Source organism: Coregonus clupeaformis, chromosome 3, assembly GCF_020615455.1.
Source record: "Coregonus clupeaformis isolate EN_2021a chromosome 3, ASM2061545v1, whole genome shotgun sequence".
NCBI classification, from domain to species: Eukaryota; Metazoa; Chordata; class Actinopteri; order Salmoniformes; family Salmonidae; genus Coregonus; species Coregonus clupeaformis.
The window spans coordinates 11622744-11643559 of NC_059194.1; the positions used below are offsets into that span (position 1 = coordinate 11622744).

A 20816-nucleotide genomic window follows, 5' to 3' on the forward strand; every position below is an offset into this window, starting at 1 on the left:
ACATGGATGATTGATGACTAAGTTGATTGCAAACAAGTCAGCAGAGCTGTTACTTTTGGCACACTGAAAAGCAGTGTGTTCAAACAGTACAACAGTAATTTACCAGTACTCAGTACTGCTTTATCTAATGTCCTCCTTATGCTACAGGGTTCAAGGCTCACAGGGAAAACAAGGTTCAAGGCTCACAGGGAAAAACAAGGTTCAAGGCTCACAGGGGAAAACAAAGTTCAAGGCTCACAGGGGAAAACAAGGTTGAAGAGTAACAGGGAAAACAAGGTTCAAGGGTTAACGGGAAAACAAGGTTTAAGGCTCACAGGGGAAAATTAGGTTCAAGGGTCACAGGGAAAACGAGGTTCAAGGGTGACATGGAAAAAACAAGGTTCAAGGCTCACAGGGGAAAACAAGGTTCAAGGATCACAGGGGAAAACAAGGTTCAAGGATCACAGGGGAAAACAAGGTTCAAGAGTAACAGGGAAAACAAGGTTCAAGGGTGAACGGGAAAATAAGGTTCAAGGGTCACAGGGAAAACAAGGTTTAAGGCTCACAGGGGAAAATGAGGTTCAAGGGTACATGGAAAAAACAAGGCTCAAGGCTCACAGGGAAAACAAGGTTCAAGGTTCACAGAGGAAATTCCAAAGTTGGTTTCCATTTGTGTTCTTTCTATATTTAGACCCAAAAGTCTTAACATTCTCAGAGAATGAGAAGTTGATAAGCTGTATGTCAACATAGTTTGGGAGCTAACACAGGTTTACCTTCTACGTCATAATTCTAATATAAGAACTGTAATAGGCATTAACAAACTGTTGGGACACAAATACTTACGGAGGTCCTGACCCACTCTTTGTATTGCCTGAAGTAACCAACAATGGTTTGCTTGTACTTTTCTGTTTCCTAATGGAAAGAGGGATAATATGTTAGCTACTGAGTTATATCCTAGCATTGAAATGTAAACAATGATTGGGAAGCCATCTTAGTCACCTGGTTGACGACATGTGTGGCATTCTGGGAGATGAGATACTGGGCCGCTTCGATGGTCTTCAGCACATCAGTGATTTTGTTCTGGACAAGACAGAGCAGAAGAATGCTCAAGATGCTTTCATAACAGTCTATGGAGCTGTTACGTAGTCTTTATTCAGTGTTTATGCATGCATTACGAATGCTTGATGTTGATTGAGACAGTGTGACTTGTTAGGGTACATGGTTTGTAGGAGGCCCACTTACCGGCAGGTCTGAGGCAGTCCTTTCGAGTAGTCTGATGCTCTGATTCAGCGTACTCTTTTAAGGGGAAATGTACAACACAAGTTAACACCCCAGATGTCAAAGGTCATGGGTTAGAGACTGTAATAACCCCTAAAACACACACCACTGAAACACAGGGGAGACTAGACAGGCACAAGCATCACCATGATGCTTGAAGATACGGTTCTACTTTTATCACACATAGGGAAAGAAGAGCGACATGGTTCCCACTGGGAGGAAAATGATTCATATGAAACTACAACAACAACAATGGCTATTTCATGTGGATTTTGGTCGTGAGAAATGTGTTGCAAAATACACTACATGACCAAAAGTATGTGGATACCTGCTCATCGAACATCTCATTCCAAAATCATGGGCATTAATGGAGGCTGTTATAGCACTTTGCTGCTATAACAGCCTCCACTCTTCTGGTTAGGCTTTCCACTAGATGTTGGAACATTGCTGCAGGGACTTGCTTCCATTCAGCCACAAGAGCATTAGTGAGGTCGGGCACTGATGTTGGGCGATTAGGCCTGGCTCGCAGTCGGCATTTCAATTTATCAAAAAGGTGTTCTATGGGGTTGAGGTTAGGGCTCTGTGCAGGCCAGTCTAGTTCTTCCACACCGATCTCGACAAACCATTTCTGTATGGACCTTGCTTTGTGCACGGGGGCATTGTCATGCTGAAACAGGAAAGGGCCTTAACCAAACTGTTGCCACCAAGTTGGAAGCACAGAATCATCTAGAATGTCATTGTATGCTGTAGCATTAAGATTTCCTTTCACTGGAACTAAGAGGCCTAGCCCGAACCATGAAAAACAGCCCCAGAACATTATTCCTCCTCCACCAAACTTTACAGTTGGCATTATGCATCGGGCAGGTAGTGTCATCCTGGCATCCGCCAAACCCAGATTTGTCCGTCGGACTGCCAGATGGTGTAGCGTGATTCATCACTCCAGAGAAAGCATTTCCACTGCTTCAGAGTCCAATGGCGGCGAGCTTTACACATTTACATTTACATTTACATTTTAGTCATTTAGCAGACGCTCTTATCCAGAGCGACTTACAGTTAGTGAATACATATTTTTTTATACTGGCCCCCCGTGGGAATCGAACCCACAACCCTGGCGTTGCAAACGCCATGCTCTATCAACTGAGCTACATCCCTGCCGGCCATTCCCTCCCCTACCCTGGACGACGCTGGGCCAATTGTGCGCCGCCCATTACACTACTCCAGCCGATGCTTGGCATTGCGCATGGTGATCTTAGAATTGTGTGCGGCTGCTCTGACATGGAAACCCATTTCATGAAGCTCCCAACAAACAGTTATTGTGCTGACGTTGCTTCCAGAGGCAGTTTGGAACTCGTTAGTGAGTGTTGCAACCGAGGACAGACAATTCTTACGCACTTGAGCACCCGGTGGTCCGTTCTGTGAGCTTGTGTGACCTAGCACTTGGCGGCTGAGCCATTGTTGCTCCTAAACGTTTCCACTTCACAATAACAGCACTTACAGTTGACCGGGGCAGCTCTAGCAGGGCAGAAATTTGACGAACTGACTTGTTGGAAAGTTGGCATCCTATGAAGGTGCCACGTTGAAAGTCACTGAGCTCTTCAGTAAGGCTATTCTACTGCCAATGCTATGGAGCTTTTATACACCTGTCAGCAACGGGTGTAGCTTAAATAGAAAATGTGACAAATGATCAACTCCATGCTGGTATATGTACATGGTAATTAGTCAGCACCAGATTATTGTAGTATTAACAAATTACACACAGATCCCAAATACTGATTTATTTTACATGGCCTGTAAAGGACCCAATCTTGCACTTTGTAAAATCATGTCATTCGGGTCTGAATCAGCGTGGTGTACTAACGAATCTCATTTATAAGCCTCTACCCTGGCCTAAAAGAGAATGGAAGTTCATGGTAATGGTCACGGCATGCCAGGGAAGCCCCTTGGATTCGAGGTACAAGGAACATGGACAACTCTTGCATAACTAATGATGGGCACCAATACTGATAATTTGATATGATATCGATATCGTTTGATATCGATATTAGCAAGGCATAGGCTTTCATTTAAAAAAAAAAATGACATTTGAAAATAAAAAGTCAATATGAGCTTTGAAGGATGGGAGAATGGAGCAGCGGCCTCAACAGTACAAGACGGACACAGATCCATTTTGGAGACACATGCTTACCCTCGCTCTAACATATTTCTTGGCAGCCATTAATTAAAGTCGGAAGAGTTAAAGGGGAAATATAGAAAGAAAAAGATAAGATAGATCTCTAAAACTCAGCATTTCTTCGTAATAATAATGACTTCAAAATGTATGGGGATATTGTGGTATTTTGGGAGAAACACATATGGGAGCTACTGTGATGTCATGTGCGTATATATGTTGAGGCCTTTTAAAGAGCCAAATACGGGTGCGAGATATAGCAAAATATATGATTAATTTGCCCTGGTGAATGTAACAGTCAGCTACTTCAATATCCTAGCCTTTTCAGGGTTCTATTGTTTGACTGCACAACAATTGATACCTGGGTCAAATACATATGTCAGATGTGCTGCACTTGGTTTGGTTTGCCCGGTACAATGCAACCAATGGAATAGTCCCAAAAGTGCAAACCAATGTTATATGTACTCCCAAAAAACACAAATAAATCAAGCGCACCGCACACATTTTCAACTATTTGAAATGATCAGACTTAATTGTTTGACCCAGGTCTGATTCGTGCAGGTCAATAATACCTATGTGTCTCTCTAGCTCAGGGCTCTCCAACCCTGATCCTCCTGTAGGTTTTAACTCCAACCCTGTTCCTGGAGAGTACCCTCCTGTATGTTTTAACTCCAACCCGGTTCCTGGAGATCTAGCCTCCTGTAGGTTTTAACTCCAACCCTGTTCCTGGAGAAATACCCTCCTGTAGGTTTTAACTCCAACCCTGTTCCTGGAGAGAAACCCTCCTGTAGGTTTGACCTCCGACCCTGTTCCTGGATAGCAACCCTCCTGTAGGTTTTAACTCCAACCCTAATCTAGCACACCTGATTCTAATAATTAGCTGCTTGATAAGCTGAATCAGGTTAGTTACAACTGAGGTTGGAGTTAAAACCTACAGGAGGTTATCTCTCCAGGAACACGGTTGGAGTTAAAACCTACAGGAGAGTATCTCTCCAGGAACAGGGTTGGAGTTAAAACCTACAGGAGAGTATCTCTCCAGGAACAGGGTTGGAGTTTAAACCTACAGGAGAGTATCTCTCCAGGATCAGGGTTGGAGAGCCCTGGTCTAGCTCTATATTCTAGAGGCTTTGGGTGATAGTCAATACAGACGTTGGAGAGAGGAAAGCTTCACTGAGGTTGTATCAACGTCTGGCAATGACGTGTCAAATTCCTCCCACATGTAGAGTTCTGAGAACATACACACATACACACACACACACACACACATACACACATACATACATACATACATACATACATACATACATACATACATACATACATACATACATACATACATACATACATACATACATACATACATACATACATACATACATACATATATACATACACACACACATACACACACAGTACACTCTTGGGAAAAAGGGTTCTTCAAAGGGTTCTCTTATGAGGACAGCTGAAGAACCCTTTTAGGTTCTAGATATAGCTCCTTTTCTTCTAAGAGGGTAGAGCATGACTACGGCCATGGCCATTTCTGCCAGTCCAGTGAAGCTGAGCACTGATGGGCCCAGACATGGATGTTAACCTAAAAAATAATGATTGAAGATAGATAGTTGATTACCATGGCCTGCTCCATAGGGATGACCAGCTGACTGTGGATCTGCCGGAGACTGTTGGCGTGGCCCTTTAGATTGGTCTGGAGGGGCCCTTTGGGCTGAGGACACACACAGACAGAGTTTCAGACACACATACAAAGAGGTAAGAATGATTATTAATTTGGGGGGTGCTTATATTTGTCCTGTTACACACTTGTGGGTGTTTCTTGTACAAGTGTGTCATGGAAATGTGTTTCTTGCATATCCAAACTGGCCCTGAGACACTGCCAGGGTCACCATTGTCCAGCATCCCTGGAGAAATTGAGGTTAAGTACCTTGCTCAAGGACAAAGCGACAGATTTTTCACCTTGTCGGCTCTGGGATTCAAACCAGTGACCTTTTGGTTACTGGCCCAACGCTCTAACCTCGAGGATACCAGTCACCCCATAGGTTCAGATATACAGTGAGGGAAAAAAGTATTTGATCCCCTGCTGATTTTGTACGTTTGCCCACTGACAAAGAAATGATCAGTCTATAATTTTAATGGTAGGTTTATTTGAACAGTGAGAGACAGAATAACAACAACAAAATCCAGAAAAACGCATGTCAAAAATGTTATAAATTGATTTGCATTTTAATGAGGGAAATAAGTATTTGACCCCCTCTCAATCAGAAAGATTTCTGGCTCCCAGGTGTCTTTTATACAGGTAACGAGCTGAGATTAGGAGCACACTCTTAAAGGGAGTGCTCCTAATCTCAGTTTGTTACCTGTATAAAAGACACCTGTCCACAGAAGCAATCAATCAATCAGATTCCAAACTCTCCACCATGGCCAAGACAAAAGAGCTCTCCAAGGATGTCAGGGACAAGATTGTAGACCTACACAAGGCTGGAATGGGCTACAAGACCATCGTCAAGCAGCTTGGTGAGAAGGTGACAACAGTTGGTGCGATTATTCGCAAATGGAAGAAACACAAAATAACTGTCAATCTCCCTCGGCCTGGGGCTCCATGCAAGATCTCACCTCATGGAGTTGCAATGATCATGAGAACGGTGAGGAATCAGCCCAGAACTACACGGGAGGATCTTGTCAATGATCTCAAGGCAGCTGGGACCATAGTCACCATGAAAACAATTGGTAACACACTACGCCGTGAAGGACTGAAATCCTGCAGCGCCCGCAAGGTCCCCCTGCTCAAGAAAGCACATATACATGCCCGTCTGAAGTTTGCCAATGAACATCTGAAGGATTCAGAGGAGAACTGGGTGAAAGTGTTGTGGTCAGATGAGACCAAAATGGAGCTCTTTGGCATCAACTCAACTCGCCGTGTTTGGAGGAGGAGGAATGCTGCCTATGACCCCAAGAACACCATCCCCACCGTCAAACATGGAGGTGGAAACATTATGCTTTGGGGGTGTTTTTCTGCTAAGGGGACAGGACAACTTCACTGCATCAAAGGGACGATGGACGGGGCCATGTACCGTCAAATCTTGGGTGAGAACCTCCTTCCCTCAGCCAGGGCATTGAAAATGGGACGTGGATGGGTATTCCAGCATTTCAATGACCCAAAACACACGGCCAAGGCAACAAAGGAGTGGCTCAAGAAGAAGCACATTAAGGTCCTGGGTGGCCCTAGCCAGTCTCCAGACCTTAATCCCATAGAAAATCTGTGGAGGGGAGCTGAAGGTTCGAGTTGCCAAACGCCAGCCTCGAAACCTTAATGACTTGGAGAAGATCTGCAAAGAGGAGTGGGACAAAATCCCTCCTGAGATGTGTGCAAACCTGGTGGGCCAACTACAAGAAACGTCTGACCTCTGTGATTGCCAACAAGGGTTTTGCCACCAAGTACTAAGTCATGTTTTGCAGAGGGGTCAAATACTTATTTCCCTCATTAAAATGCAAATCAATTTATAACATTTTTGACATGCGTTTTTCTGGATTTTTTTGTTGTTATTCTGTCTCTCACTGTTCAAATAAACCTACCATTAAAATTATAGACTGATCATTTCTTTGTCAGTGGGCAAACGTACAAAATCAGCAGGGGATCAAATACTTTTTTCCCTCACTGTATGTAAAAACACACACACACAGATGTTTTCCTTCCAATAACCTGTTGTAAACTACATTAATGTACAGTATGTATACATTTATAAATATTTAGAGAAATGCGCAATCTGTGCAAAACTCTATAGTACACAGGCCTACACACAGCAAACCACTTAGTATAAGAGACTGCCTTAAATCAATGAATGTAATGCAGCATATAAAATACATATTGAACCCATAGACTTACATGTAGAATCAAGTAATTTATATTATCTCTATATGGGTGAACCATTCTCAGTCCAGTGTGTGTGTGTTCTCAATGCCAACAGGACATGGGGCACCAGGACAGATGGGCAGCAGATGAATATTAGGGGGGCACCGGCAGGGGCACATATCACCCCACAGAAGACTACTTTAAACTGCCTCCACTGCCCCTGAGCCCATGGCAGGTGGTGGAGGACCCAGAGTTGGACTCAGCAACATTTTGGGCCATGAATGGGGAGCTTGTGTGAGCTTCCAACCCCTAAACGGAAGGCAGAACATTAAAAAGTGCTTTCAGAGACTGCTTCAGTGTGTGTGTGTGTTTGTGTTTGTGTGTGTGGACAGCAAACCGCCACGAGGCTATGCAGTTGATGAAGACACGAGGAGCTTTCACATAGCTTTAGATCTGAACTCCCATTCCATTGAATCCCTGTCTTGGATCGTGGTGTAAATAAAGTTTCAATCTACTGGTACACTGAGAAAACATAGTGTGGTTGGTTGGAGTCGTGTTGGTTTTTCAGTAAGAGTTTTTATTGGACGGTTGGTTGTATGTTCTTCTCACCATTAGGTCTGTCTGTGCCTCCAGCTCATTGGCGTACGACAGTAAGTCCACCTGAGTCACGCCTTTGTTGACCTGCAAATGAACAGAAATAGGATTATAATGTATTATGATGCTGTTACAATGCATTATAAGACTTTTCATAAGCATGTATGACACCCTTCTGTCTTCTCATCTTATAATAACAGCCATATAGAGTCAGTTGTGCAACTGTGCACATAGAGACATAGCTAACATTTATAAGCCTTGTAATATCACACTATAAAGAGAAGACATAATCTGAGGTCTATATCTTATTAAACACTGTGCTTTTGGAAAGAGTAGCTATAAACGAATCAACTGCTAGAGATACATCAGTGTTTCCCCTATATTCATTTAGCAGTGGCGCATCGCTATCTTGTAACCCTGGAAGTGTAGTCAATCCTATTAATAGATGTATACCCCAGGAAGACCCCAGGATGAACCCAGGAAGAACCCAGGAAGACCTCAGGAAGACCCCAGGAAGACCATGGAAGATCCCAGGAAGACCCCAGGAAGACACCAGGAAGTACTCAGGAAGACCCCAGGAAAACCCCAGGAAGTACTCAGGAAGACCCCAGGAAGATGCTAGCTAAATCCTGGTTAGCCATAACAGAAGCAAATACTAAATCCATCGTGGTATCTCATGTTAAATGTACATCCTAAAATGAGAGAATATATGATTTGACAGTTAAGTATTCCTACGCTGGTTAATATTGTATACATCTGTCTTGCATACAGGAACTTAATCTTCCGTTCAAAGATAAGTCACTAATGCAGGATGTTGCTTTGAAGCAGGTTAGCGTCTGAAATTATAACTATCTTTAGTGATGTGTCGCACAAGTATGCTAGTGTGTCTTTTGAAGGTATATCTGAAAAGTCTACAGTGGCTTGAGATGAAGGAGCGGAGACAAGGAGGAGAAGAGATGAGGAGATGAAGCCAAAGTAGACTATTAAGACGAAAGAGAGAATAGGAGACAAGGAGAGGAGGATACTTTAGACTATTGAGATAAGGAGAGGAGGACACTTTAGACTATTGAGATAAGGAGAGGAAGAGCCTTTAGACTATTGAGATAAGGAGAGGAGGACACTTTAGACTATTGAGATAAGGAGAGGAAGAGCCTTTAGACTATTGAGATAAGGAGAGGAGGACACTTTATACTATTGAGATAAGGAGAGGAGGACACTTTAGACTATTGAGATAAGGAGAGGAAGAGCCTTTAGACTATTGAGATAAGGAGAGGAGGACACTTTATACTATTGAGATAAGGAGAGGAGGACACTTTAGACTATTGAGATAAGGAGAGGAGGACACTTTAGACTATTGAGATAAGGAGAGGAGGAGCCTTTAGACTATTGAGATAAGGAGAGGAGGACACTTTAGACTATTGAGACAGGGAGAGGAGGAGCCTTTAGACTATTGAGATGAGGAGAGGAGTCGAGTAGAGGAAGCCACTTTAAACTATAGAAATGAACGATAGGCGGGGAGAAAGTATTTTTAGATTGAGATTTCCCCTCAATGCCAGTACTCTACCTCCTCCAGATACGCTGCATAGTTGATCTCGGCGACGCCCGTCTCAGAGAAGTCAATGAGGCTCTGTTTCCCCTCAGACTCCAGCAGGACAATACCTCTCAGGTCAATCTTCACACTGTCAAACATCTTCCCCAACTCCTTGGTGTACTGGAAACACAGGGAGAACAGTCAGCTACATCGATAAAGATAAGCAATAGCTATGAATGTGGTATATATTGGTAACGAATGTGGGTTTATGAAGCCCTTCTGTCAATTTTACACTTTCAAACATCCTCACCAACTCCCTGCTGTACTGGAAACAGAGAGGGAACCTAGTTACATTTGATATGTAATGGATGGGTTATGAATGTGTTTTAAAGTCCTTATGTAGGTACCCTTCAGGTGAAATGTTACAGGCGTGAATCTGTTTGTTTATGCCAATCTTCATTGCACATGGTTGTTGCAAGAGCAAAAACGCGTGTTTCCATTTGTGCAAATGGTTTGTTTTCAAAAACTATTTTAGTAGCCTCCACTTTAGTAGCCTTGATCTCGGTGTTGAGGTCTGGTACCGCGAGAGTCGAGAACATAGAAATAGAATTCTATGGTCAAGACTATTTTAGAGAGCTTAGAACAAAATGGTGATCAAAACAAAGTTGTTTACTTGGTAATTCAGCGTTATGTAAACAGAGGGGTTTGTTATTGATTTCCTTAGTGGTGGTGTGGTGCTGGAGCGGTAACACAGACCAGTGACAGGGTAGGACTCTGTTACCCTACCTAGCAACACAAACTTTACATTGAGGCCCCTCTTAATTCAAAGAGGGTCTTCCTACTTCCTAGGCAACCCCATTCATTGATACAAAGTACAGATTAAGACGGCCTGTTTTCTTTCCGTTGTGTCTTCTACACACTCATATAATAGGACTGAAAAAAACAGGGCAGCCCGAGCTAAGACACAACAAATCCTCACTAGCTAAGAACCACATTGAAAAACAATAGATAAGAACACAATAAATAACAAATGTCAATAACCATAAGCTTTTTTGTTTGGGGTCTATATATATATATATACAGTGGGGAAAAAAGTATTTAGTCAGCCACCAATTGTGCAAGTTCTCCCACTTAAAAAGATGAGAGAGGCCTGTAATTTTCATCATATGTACACGTCAACTATGACAGACAAAATGAGGAAAAAAAATCCAGAAAATCACATTGTAGGATTTGTTATGAATTTATTGGCATATGATGGTGGAAAATAAGTATTTGGCCAATAACAAAAGTTTCTCAATACTTTGTTATAAACCCTTTGTTGGCAATGACACAGGTCAAACGTTTTCTGTAAGTCTTCACAAGGTTTTCACACATTGTTGCTGGTATTTTGGCCCATTCCTCCATGCAGATCTCCTCTAGAGCAGTGATGTTTTGGGGCTGTCGCTGGGCAACACGGACTTTCAACTCCCTCCAAAGATTTTCTATGGGGTTGAGATCTGGAGACTGGCTAGGCCACTCCAGGACCTTGAAATGCTTTCACGAAGCCACTCCTTCGTGCCCGGGCGGTGTGTTTGGGATCATTGTCATGCTGAAAGACCCAGCCACGTTTCATCTTCAATGCCCTTGCTGATGGAAGGAGGGTTTCACTCAAAATCTCACGATACATGGCCCCATTCATTCTTTCCTTTACACGGATCAGTCGTCCTGGTCCCTTTGCAGAAAAACAGCCCCAAAGCATGATGTTTCCAACCCCATGCTTCACAGTAGGTATGGTGTTCTTTGGATGCAACTCAGCATTCTTTGTCCTCCAAACATGACGAGTTGAGTTTTTTACCAAAAAAGTTATATTTTGGTTTCATCTGACCATATGACATTCTCCCAATCCTCTTCTGGATCATCCAAATGCACTTCAGACGGGCCTGGACATGTACTGGCTTAAGCAGGGGGACACGTCTTGCACTGCAGGATTTGAGTCCCTGGCGGCGTAGTGTGTTACTGATGGTTGGCTTTGTTACTTTGGTCCCAGCTCTCTGCAGGTCATTCACTAGGTCCCCCCGTGTGGTTCTGGGATTTTGCTCACCGTTCTTGTGATCATTTTGACCCCACGGGGGTGAGATCTTGCGTGGAGCCCCAGATCGAGGGAGATTATCAGTGGTCTTGTATGTCTTCCATTTCCTAATAATTGCTCCCACAGTTGATTTCTTCAAACCAAGCTGCTTACCTATTGCAGATTCAGTCTTCCCAGCCTGGTGCAGGTCTACAATTTTGTTTTTGGTGTCCTTTGACAGCTCTTTGGTCTTGGCCATTGTGAAGTTTGGAGTGTGACTGTTTGAGGTTGTGGACAGGTGTCTTTATACTGATAACAAGTTCAAACAGGTGCCATTAATACAGGTAACGAGTGGAGGACAGAGGAGCCTCTTAAAGAAGAAGTTACAGGTCTGTGAGAGCCAGAAATCTTGCTTGTTTGTAGGTGACCAAATACTTATTTTCCACCATAATTTGCAAATAAATTCATTAAAAATCCTACAATGGGATTTTCTGGATTTTTTTTCTCAATTTGTCTGTCATAGTTGACGTGTACCTATGATGAAAATTACAGGCCTCTCTCATCTTTTTAAGTGGGAGAACATGCACAATTGGTGGCTGACTAAATACTTTTTTCCCCACTGTATATATATATATATATATAAAATAAAAAAATGTAATCACATTTTACTTGTCACATGCGCTGAATACAACAGGTGTAGACCTTACAGTGAAATGCTTACTTACAAGCCCTTAACCAACAATGCAATTTTAAGAAAGAATACCAAAACAAATACAATAAATAAAAACATTTAAACAACAACAAGCAACTAATAATTAAAGAGAAGCAGTAAAATAACAATAGCGAGGCTATATACAGGGGGTACCGGTACCGAGTCAATGTGCGGGGGCACATGGTTAGAGAGTAGCAGCAGTGTAAAGGGGGGAGGGGGGGGTTTCTAAACAGCTTGGGGGTACAAGCTGTTTAGAAGCCTCTTGGACCTAGACTTGGCACTCCGGTACCGCTTGCCGTGCGGTAGCAGAGAGAACAGTCTATGACTACGGTGGCTGGAGTCTTTGACAATTTTTAGGGCCTTCCTCCGACACCGCCTGGTATAGAGGTCCTGGATGGCAGGAAGCTTGGCCCCAGTGATGTACTGGGCCATACGCACTACCCTCTGTAGTGCCTTGCGGTCGGAGACCGAGCAGTTGCCATACCAGGCGGTGATGCAACCAGTCAGGATGCTCTTGATGGTGCAGCTGTAGAACCTTTTGAGGATCTGAGGACCCATACCAAATATTTTCAGTCTCCTTAGGGGGAATAGGTTTTGTCGTGCCCTCTTCATGACTGTCTTGGTGTGCTTGGACCTATAGGCGGTCTCGTCGTTGTCGGTGATCAGGCCTATCACTGTTGTGTCATCGGCAAACTTAATGATGGTGTTGGAGTCGTGCCTGGCCATGCAGTCATGAGTGAACAGGGAGTACAGGAGGGGACTGAGCACGCACCCCTGAGGGGCCTCTGTGTTGAGGATCAGCGTGGCGGATGTGTTGTTACCTACCCTTACCAGCTGGGGCAGCCCGTCAGGAAGTCCCGGATCCAGTTGCAGAGGAAGGTGTTTAGTCCCAGGGTCCTTAGCTTAGTGATGAGCTTTGAGGGCACTATGGTGTTGAACGCTGAGCTGTAGTCAATGAATAGCATTCTCACATAGGTGTACCTTTTGTCCAGGTGTGAAAGGGCAGTGTGGAGTGCCATAGAGATTGCATCATCTGTGGATCTGTTGGGGTGGTATGCAAATTGGAGAGGGTCTAGGGTTTCTGGGATAATGGTGTTGATGTGAGCCATGACCTGCCTTTCAAAGCACTTCATGGCTACAGACGTGAGTGCTACGGGTCGGTAGTCATTTAGACATGTTACCTTAGTGTTCTTGGGCACAGAGACTATGGTGGTCTGCTTGAAACATGTTGGTATTACAGACTCAGACAGGGAGAGGTTGAAAATGTCAGTGAAGACAATTGCCAGTTGGTCAGCGCATGCTCGGAGTACACGTCCTGGTAATCTGTCTGGCCCTGCGGCCTTGTGAATGTTGACCTGTCTTACTCACATCGGCTACGGAGAGCGTGATCACACAGTCTTCCGGAACAGCTGATGCCCTCATGCATGTTTCAGTGTTACTTGCCTCGAAGCGAGCATAGAAGTAATTTAGCTCGTCTGGTAGGCTCATGTCATTGGGCAGCTCGCGGCTGTGCTTCCCTTTGTAGTCTGTAATAGTTTGCAAGCCCTGCCACATCCGACTAGCGTCGGAGCCGGTGTAGTACGATTCGATCTTAGTCCAGTATTGACGCTTTGCCTGTTTGTTGTTTCGTCGGAGGGCATAGCGGGATTTCTTATAAGCGTCCGGGTTAGAGTCCCGCAGCTCTACCCTTTAGCTCAGTGCAGATGTTGCCTGTAATACATGGCTTCTGGTTGGGGTATGTACGTACAGTCACTGTGGGGACGACGTCATCGATGCACTTATTGATGAAGCCAGTGACTGATGTGGTGTACTCCTCAATGCCATCGGAAGAATCCCGGAACATATTCCAGTCTGTGCTAGAAAAACAGTCCTGTAGCTTAGCATCTGCTTCATCTGACCACTTTTTTATTGACCGAGTCACTGGTGCTTCCTGCTTTAGTTTTTGCTTGTAAGCAGGAATCAGGAGGATATAATTATGGTCAGATTTGCCAAATGGAGGGCGAGGGAGAGCTTTGTACACGCCTCTGTGTGTGGAGTAAAGGTGGTCCCCGGCCACTAGGAGCACCGCCACTGGATGAGCGTTTTCCTGTTTGCTTATCGCTGTATACAGTTCATTGAGTGCGGTCTTAGTGCCAGCATCGGTTTGTGGTGGTAAATAGACAGCTACGAAGAATATAGATGAAAACTCTCTTGGTAGATAGTGTGGTATACAGCTTATCATGAGATACTCTACCTCAGGTTAGCAAAACCTTGAAACTTCCTTAGATATCGTGCACCAGCTGTTGTTTACAAATATACATAGACCGCCACCCCTTGTCTTACCAGAGGCTGCTGTTCTATCCTGCCGATACAGTGTATAACCTGCCAGCTGTATGTTATTCATGTCGTCGTTCAGCCACGACTCAGTGAAACATAAGATATTACAATTATTTATGTCCCGTTGGTAGGATATACGTGCTTCTAGTTCGTCCACTTTATTATCAAGGGATTGTAAATTGGCCAATAGTATCGATGGCAAAGGGAGATTAGCCACTCATCGCCGACTCCTTACCAGGCACCCGATCTCCTTCCGCGATATCTTATTTTTGTTCTACTGCAAATGACGGCGATGAGGGCCCTGTCGGGTGTCTGTAGCAAATCCCTCTCGTCCGACTCATTAAAGAAACATTCTTCGTCCAGTTCAAGGTGAGTAATCGCTGTTCTGATGTCCAGAAGCTCTTTTCGGTCATAAGAGACGGTAGCAGCAACATTACGTACAAAATAAGTTACAAACAATACGAAAAAACTAACAAAATAGCACGGTTGGTTAAGAGTCCATAAAACGGCACCCATTCCCTCCGCCGCCATTCTCCTTTTTTGTAACCTAGCCAAACCTATGCTAGCCAGCTCTATCCATCCCTAACCTAGCCTAACTTATGCTAGCCAGCTCTATCCATCCTTATTTACTATTTAATAAAAGAGGCGAGCTAATCTTGCCAGCTGGCTGGCTGATACAGAACGGTCCTCTTGGTAGACACTAGACAGGCCTGGTGTCAAGGAAGACCAATGATATAGGCTGAGGTAACAGTCAAGGAATGCTAATGCTACAGTTCACTGGCCTGCTCTTTGTTTTGGCAATAACTCCTTTTGTTAGCTAATGCTCATTAATCTAAATGTGGGAATACAGACACTTGATTTAGCTTGACTGGTGTGCAGTATAGGCATAGTTGAAATTTTTGGGACTATTCCATTGGTTACATTGTTTTAGGCAAGTAAAATCAAACACATCTCAACTACTTGAAAAAAATGGTCTGATTCGGTGTGAGTGTGATTACAGTAACTAAAGCGTATTATATCCATGTGTTACCATGTGCAGGTATGAAATATGCAGTAAGTATCCTACAGTGAGTGAGTGCACACTGCACAATGCATGTGAATACTGACCAGGCTGGAGTTTAGCAAGGTTGTGACATTGAAGACTTTATCCAGGCGCATGGCAGAGTAGAGACTTCTGTTATTTTTGCAATTACTGAGAGAGGAGAAGAAAAGAGGGAAAAAAGAGAGAGAGAAAGAAATAGAGAGTGAGAAATGTCAATATTATCACGTCCATTCATTAATTCCTTGGTTAGTTAGCTCTCTCTGCTGCCACCCAGTGAATAAAGTTGGAACTCTATTCAGCTCTGTATCGCTGCCTTCCGGTCATTTTATAAGCAGTGTTCTCACAAATCACTTTTAGAGAGCTTATCCAACGCAAAGTATTAAGTCAGAATGCATGACTCACGTTTCACATTTAGGTCCATCGTTTGTAGTTACATAACTGAACACATTCAATGGTCACGTGGGAGAGTAGCTCAGTTGGTAGAGCATGGCGCTTGCAACGCCAGGGTTGTGGGTTCGATTCCCACGGGGGACCAGTATGAAAAAAAAATTATGCACTCACTAACTGTAAGTCGCTCTGGATAAGAGCGTCTGCTAAATGACTAAAATGTAAATGAGAGTGAAGTAAGGGTAAAGGGATGGTCATGTCTGTACACACTATGTCATGGCTAACTCCCTGACTAGGTAGTAGCTGAGGCGACTAGTCTCTATAAGGAAATATAATGAAGCTTTGCTGCCTGTTCTTATCGAGAGATGCCTGAAATCTCAGGCATAAAAGATCACTAATCAATTCATGCATCCCTAGTTTCAATCATTTATTATAAGCAATGTCAGATAGAATGTGAGGAGGTAGAATATTGACACAGACATTATCCTGTGACATTTATTTAAATCAAACACTGCCACAAAACAGGAATATCTAGTGTTATGACCTGGTTCTATCCATAAGTAATCAAGTTTAATTCTATTTAGACCAGCCAGTCTATGTAAAACATTGGCCATCATTAAAACACACAGAAATGAATCCCCAGTAGTAAGTGCTACATCCATACATCCAGTACATTATTACCTGTAGAGACTCTCCACTGTCAGATCCAGGTCTGAGTCGTTGTACATATACCCCGGGATGAAGTTCCTCCACTCAGGGTTCACCAGGTGAGGAGTGTCCAAAACCTGGGACACAAATGACCAGTAAGACCATCATACAGTTCTAGACCATTATTATAGAGAAGGACCATATACAATACCTAAACATTGTCACATTAAGAGTTATCACATCATAACTTGCCTTGAAGAGCTGCTTGGTGTGGAAGGGCTCACAGACCAGCTTCTCCACGTTGCCCCCGACCAGGAAGGTGGCGGTCACCACTCCCATCAGTATCCAGGAGAAGAGGAAGCTGAAACCCACACCGCTGTGGAGACACACATAGATAGAGCATTCAATCAATCAGTCAATCAATCAATCTACACACTCTTAGTGCTGTATATACTGTAGAAAGTGTAGACAGACAGACACAGTAGATAGATAGATAGATAGATAGATAGATAGATAGATAGATAGAGATATAGATAGATAGTGTGATGTCACGAGAGGCTGTGTCCTGGAGGGACGTTACATCCCCCTGAGGTGGCTGCAAACCCAGACAGCTATGGCTCCATCTGCTGGTATGGTCGGGAACTCCACCCCTCTATGGCCAATCTTCCCACGCAGCTGAAACAAATGAGGAGCTGATGAGCTGAAGGTTTGGGAAGGGAAGAGACACACTGAGGGAGTGTGTGGGGGGTGAAGAGACACAGTCTCCAACCTGGGCTCTCTGGAAGACAAGAGTGCTGCACGTCCACTTCCATGAGGAATATAAGGATTTGGAGATACTTACCTTTGGGAAATACTCACCTTTGGATATATGCACCTGTGGAAATACGTGAGAGACATTTGGAAGGACTTTTTGCTGGGTTGGCCACTAGCTGCAACGTGGACTACAGTAAGGCTGGGGAAAAGTTATCTGAGCGAGTGAGAATTATGATTTTGGATGTGGAAGAGACATCCCTGAACTGTTAACCCTTAAAGAGCCACAAGAGAACATAATTTTGTTATATTTTCGTTAATTTCCCAAGACCTTTAATAAAATCCTTGTTTTGTTTGAACCTTGTCTCCTTGCACTACTTGAGCAATCCCGCTGAAAGCCGTGTAGCCTCTCGTGACGTCACAGATGGTGGAGAATACAGGCACGCTCAGCGTTAATAGTGCATGTCAGAGGAGGATACCGAAGGTTTGATCACCCAGTTTTCCAAGTTAGCCGTAGGCTCCCCGCCCGACTGAAATGGAGGACATATTGAAAGCCCTTGTTGCTGGCCAGCAAGCCCAGATGCAAGTAAACGTGGCTCTCTTGGAGGAGCAAAAGAAAGCCAACCTTCTGAAGGCAGAGGAATTGCAGTTGCAGAGACAGAGGGTGGTCCAAAATACCCGCCCAATAAAGGCAAGTGACTTTATATCTAAGATGGGAGCTACCGATGACATTGAGGCATACCTGCATGCATTTGAGGCCACGGCCACTAGGGAAGCCTGGCCCAAGCAACAGTGGGTTGGTCTGTTAGCCCCCTTTCTAACCGGGAATCGCTGAATGCTGTCCGGGACCTGGGCCCTGACCAGGTTACTGACTATGATGCCCTGAAGTCTGAGATCCTCAGCAGATATGGACTCACAAAGTTTGGTATGGCCCAGCGCTTTCACAGCTGGACCTTCCAACCAGACCAACCTCCTCGGGCGCAGATGCATGAACTTGTCCGAATCGCAAGGAAATGGCTGGATCCGCAGAGGAATACAGCAGCGGCGGTGGTGGAGGCCGTTGTGGTGGATCGTTACCTACGCGCCCTGCCTTATGAGGCAAAACGGTTCATCAGTCAACAGGCCTTGACCACGGCTGATCTGACCGTGGAAGCTGTGGAAAAGTACCAGGCCACAGCGGAGATGCTGAATGCTTCCCGAAAAAGACCCCAGGAGGGCGGCCCCCACCACAAATGGGAAGAACCCGTCCAAAGGACCCCCAAGGTCTCGAACCCAGCCACGTCAGGACTTATCCCGGCTCCAGGGGGAGCCAGAAACCAGGCGGGTCCAAGAAGAGTACACCAGGAGGGGGAAACTTCGACAGTGTTACCGGTGTGGGGAGATGGGACATATCTCCTGGCAGTGTGGGAAACCAGCCGATGAACCTATGCCCACTGCGGAGTCCTCCAGCTCAGCACCCACACACCGTTTTGCCTCGCTCTTGGGAGTCGTAGATGGCGGCCCAGATCGACCCCCCACCTGCCCGGTAACTGTGAATCACCATGATGTGGAGGCCTTACTGGATTCTGGTAGCCGGGCCACCCCTGGTGCGTAAGGATTTGGTGGGCCCAACGTGTCTGACCCCGGGGAAAGTCCTCCCAGTTTCCTGTGTCCATGGGGACACCAGAGAATACCCCATTACTGAACTTACAATGACCAGCACACGGGAACCATACACACGACGGCGGGGGTGGTTGATTCCCTCCCGTCCCTGTCCTAATTGGACGGAGACTGCCCAGCCTTTACCCACTCTGGAGAGAGTCTCAGGAGAGGATAACCGAGTACCTCGGAAACGGAGAGGCAAGACTCATCCTGGGAAGGCTCCGGTGCAATCCTCCGAGTTACTCACTCCCGCCCGGGCTCTGATAGGGATGGCAGGTGCCCAGACCGACACAGAGACGGAGCTACAGAATCTGGACAAAGAACTGTCTGGTCTGAAGGGGACCGCTGAGAGGTATCGTTTGTTAAAGCAACAGTTAGACATGAAGACAGGAGAGTTAGATATCCTCCAGGCTAAACTCCAACAGAGCTCCTTCCATAAGCAACAGGAGGAGCTGGAGAGGCTGCGCAGTAGTAAGGAGGTCCAGAAGAAGGCAGAGGAGAAGTACAAGGTGTTGGAGAACAAGATGAAGAATGCGGAGGCAGAGAGAGAGAAGGAACGGAAAGCTGCTCAACAGAAGCTAAACTCTGCTAAAACCAAGGCTGATGCGTTCAGTAAGAAACTCAAGGAGAGACAACAGGAGGCTGAGTCCCTGGTCCTAGAGGTGGAGGAGTTGAAGAGAGAGCAGGCTGGCAAGCACCACGGCAATGCGGACGCCCTCTCCCGGCGTGATGCCTTCTTCGCTGCCTTTACCCGGCGAGGACGTCGGTCCCGAGGAGGGGGATGTGTGATGTCACGAGAGGCTGTGTCCTGGAGGGACGTTACATCCCCTGAGGTGGCTGCAAACCCAGACAGCTATGGCTCCATCTGCTGGTATGGTCGGGAACTCCACCCCTCTATGGCCAATCTTCCCACGCAGCTGAAACAAATGAGGAGCTGATGAGCTGAAGGTTTGGGAAGGGAAGAGACACACTGAGGGAGTGTGGGGGGTGAAGAGACACAGTCTCCAACCTGGGCTCTCTGGAAGACAAGAGTGCTGCACGTCCACTTCCATGAGGAATATAAGGATTTGGAGATACTTACCTTTGGGAAATACTCACCTTTGGATATATGCACCTGTGGAAATACGTGAGAGACATTTGGAAGGACTTTTTGCTGGGTTGGCCACTAGCTGCAACGTGGACTACAGTAAGGCTGGGGAAAAGTTATCTGAGCGAGTGAGAATTATGATTTTGGATGTGGAAGAGACATCCCTGAACTGTTAACCCTTAAAGAGCCACAAGAGAACATAATTTTGTTATATTTTCGTTAATTTCCCAAGACCTTTAATAAAATCCTTGTTTTGTTTGAACCTTGTCTCCTTGCACTACTTGAGCAATCCCGCTGAAAGCCGTGTAGCCTCTCGTGACGTCACAATAGATAGATAGATAGATAGATAGATAGATAGATAGATAGATAGATAGACAACCTGCCAAACAGATACCCAGCCAGCCAGCTAGCCAGAAATACTCACGCCATGAGAAGGGTACCGCCGGTGTTGGAGACGCAGCCCCGTGTGGTGGGGGAGGCGTGCTTGTCATATCCCATGGTGCCACACATTATGGCCAGGAAGTTGAAGGCCACGATGAGAACCACCATGCAGCACAGCCCAATACAGCAAATCCACCTGTAGAGGAACCCTGGAGTCAGTACACCATAACAAGTAACAACCAACCACTACATTAGGATAAGACGCCATAACAAGTAACAACCAACCACTACTTTAGGATAAGACGCCATAACAAGTAACAACCAAGCACTACTTTAGGATAAGACACCATAACAAGTAACAACCAAGCACTACATTAGGATAAGACGCCATAAC

The 20816-nt window shown here is 45.1% G+C and overlaps 1 protein-coding gene across 13 annotated transcripts in view; it reads right to left on the reverse strand.

The window, feature by feature from the left end:
- Positions 1–20816, reverse strand: part of LOC121540545 (prominin-1-A) — a 112392-nt gene that overhangs the window by 8961 nt on the left and 82615 nt on the right. For 9 of the 13 annotated variants that reach the window (XM_041849547.1, XM_041849531.1, XM_041849517.1 and 6 more), the window contains 11 exons: positions 20466–20618; positions 16816–16939; positions 16597–16700; positions 15594–15678; positions 9445–9591; positions 7896–7967; positions 5052–5144; positions 3443–3460; positions 1222–1275; positions 979–1059; positions 823–891 (listed from right to left, as the gene is read on the reverse strand). In XM_041849547.1, coding sequence (XP_041705481.1) covers positions 823–891; positions 979–1059; positions 1222–1275; positions 3443–3460; positions 5052–5144; positions 7896–7967; positions 9445–9591; positions 15594–15678; positions 16597–16700; positions 16816–16939; positions 20466–20618 — 1000 coding nt within the window. The remainder of the gene's footprint in view (positions 1–822; positions 892–978; positions 1060–1221; positions 1276–3442; positions 3461–5051; positions 5145–7895; positions 7968–9444; positions 9592–15593; positions 15679–16596; positions 16701–16815; positions 16940–20465; positions 20619–20816) is intronic. The other 4 variants (XM_041849573.1, XM_041849538.1, XM_041849507.1 and 1 more) reach the window with 1 other exon arrangement.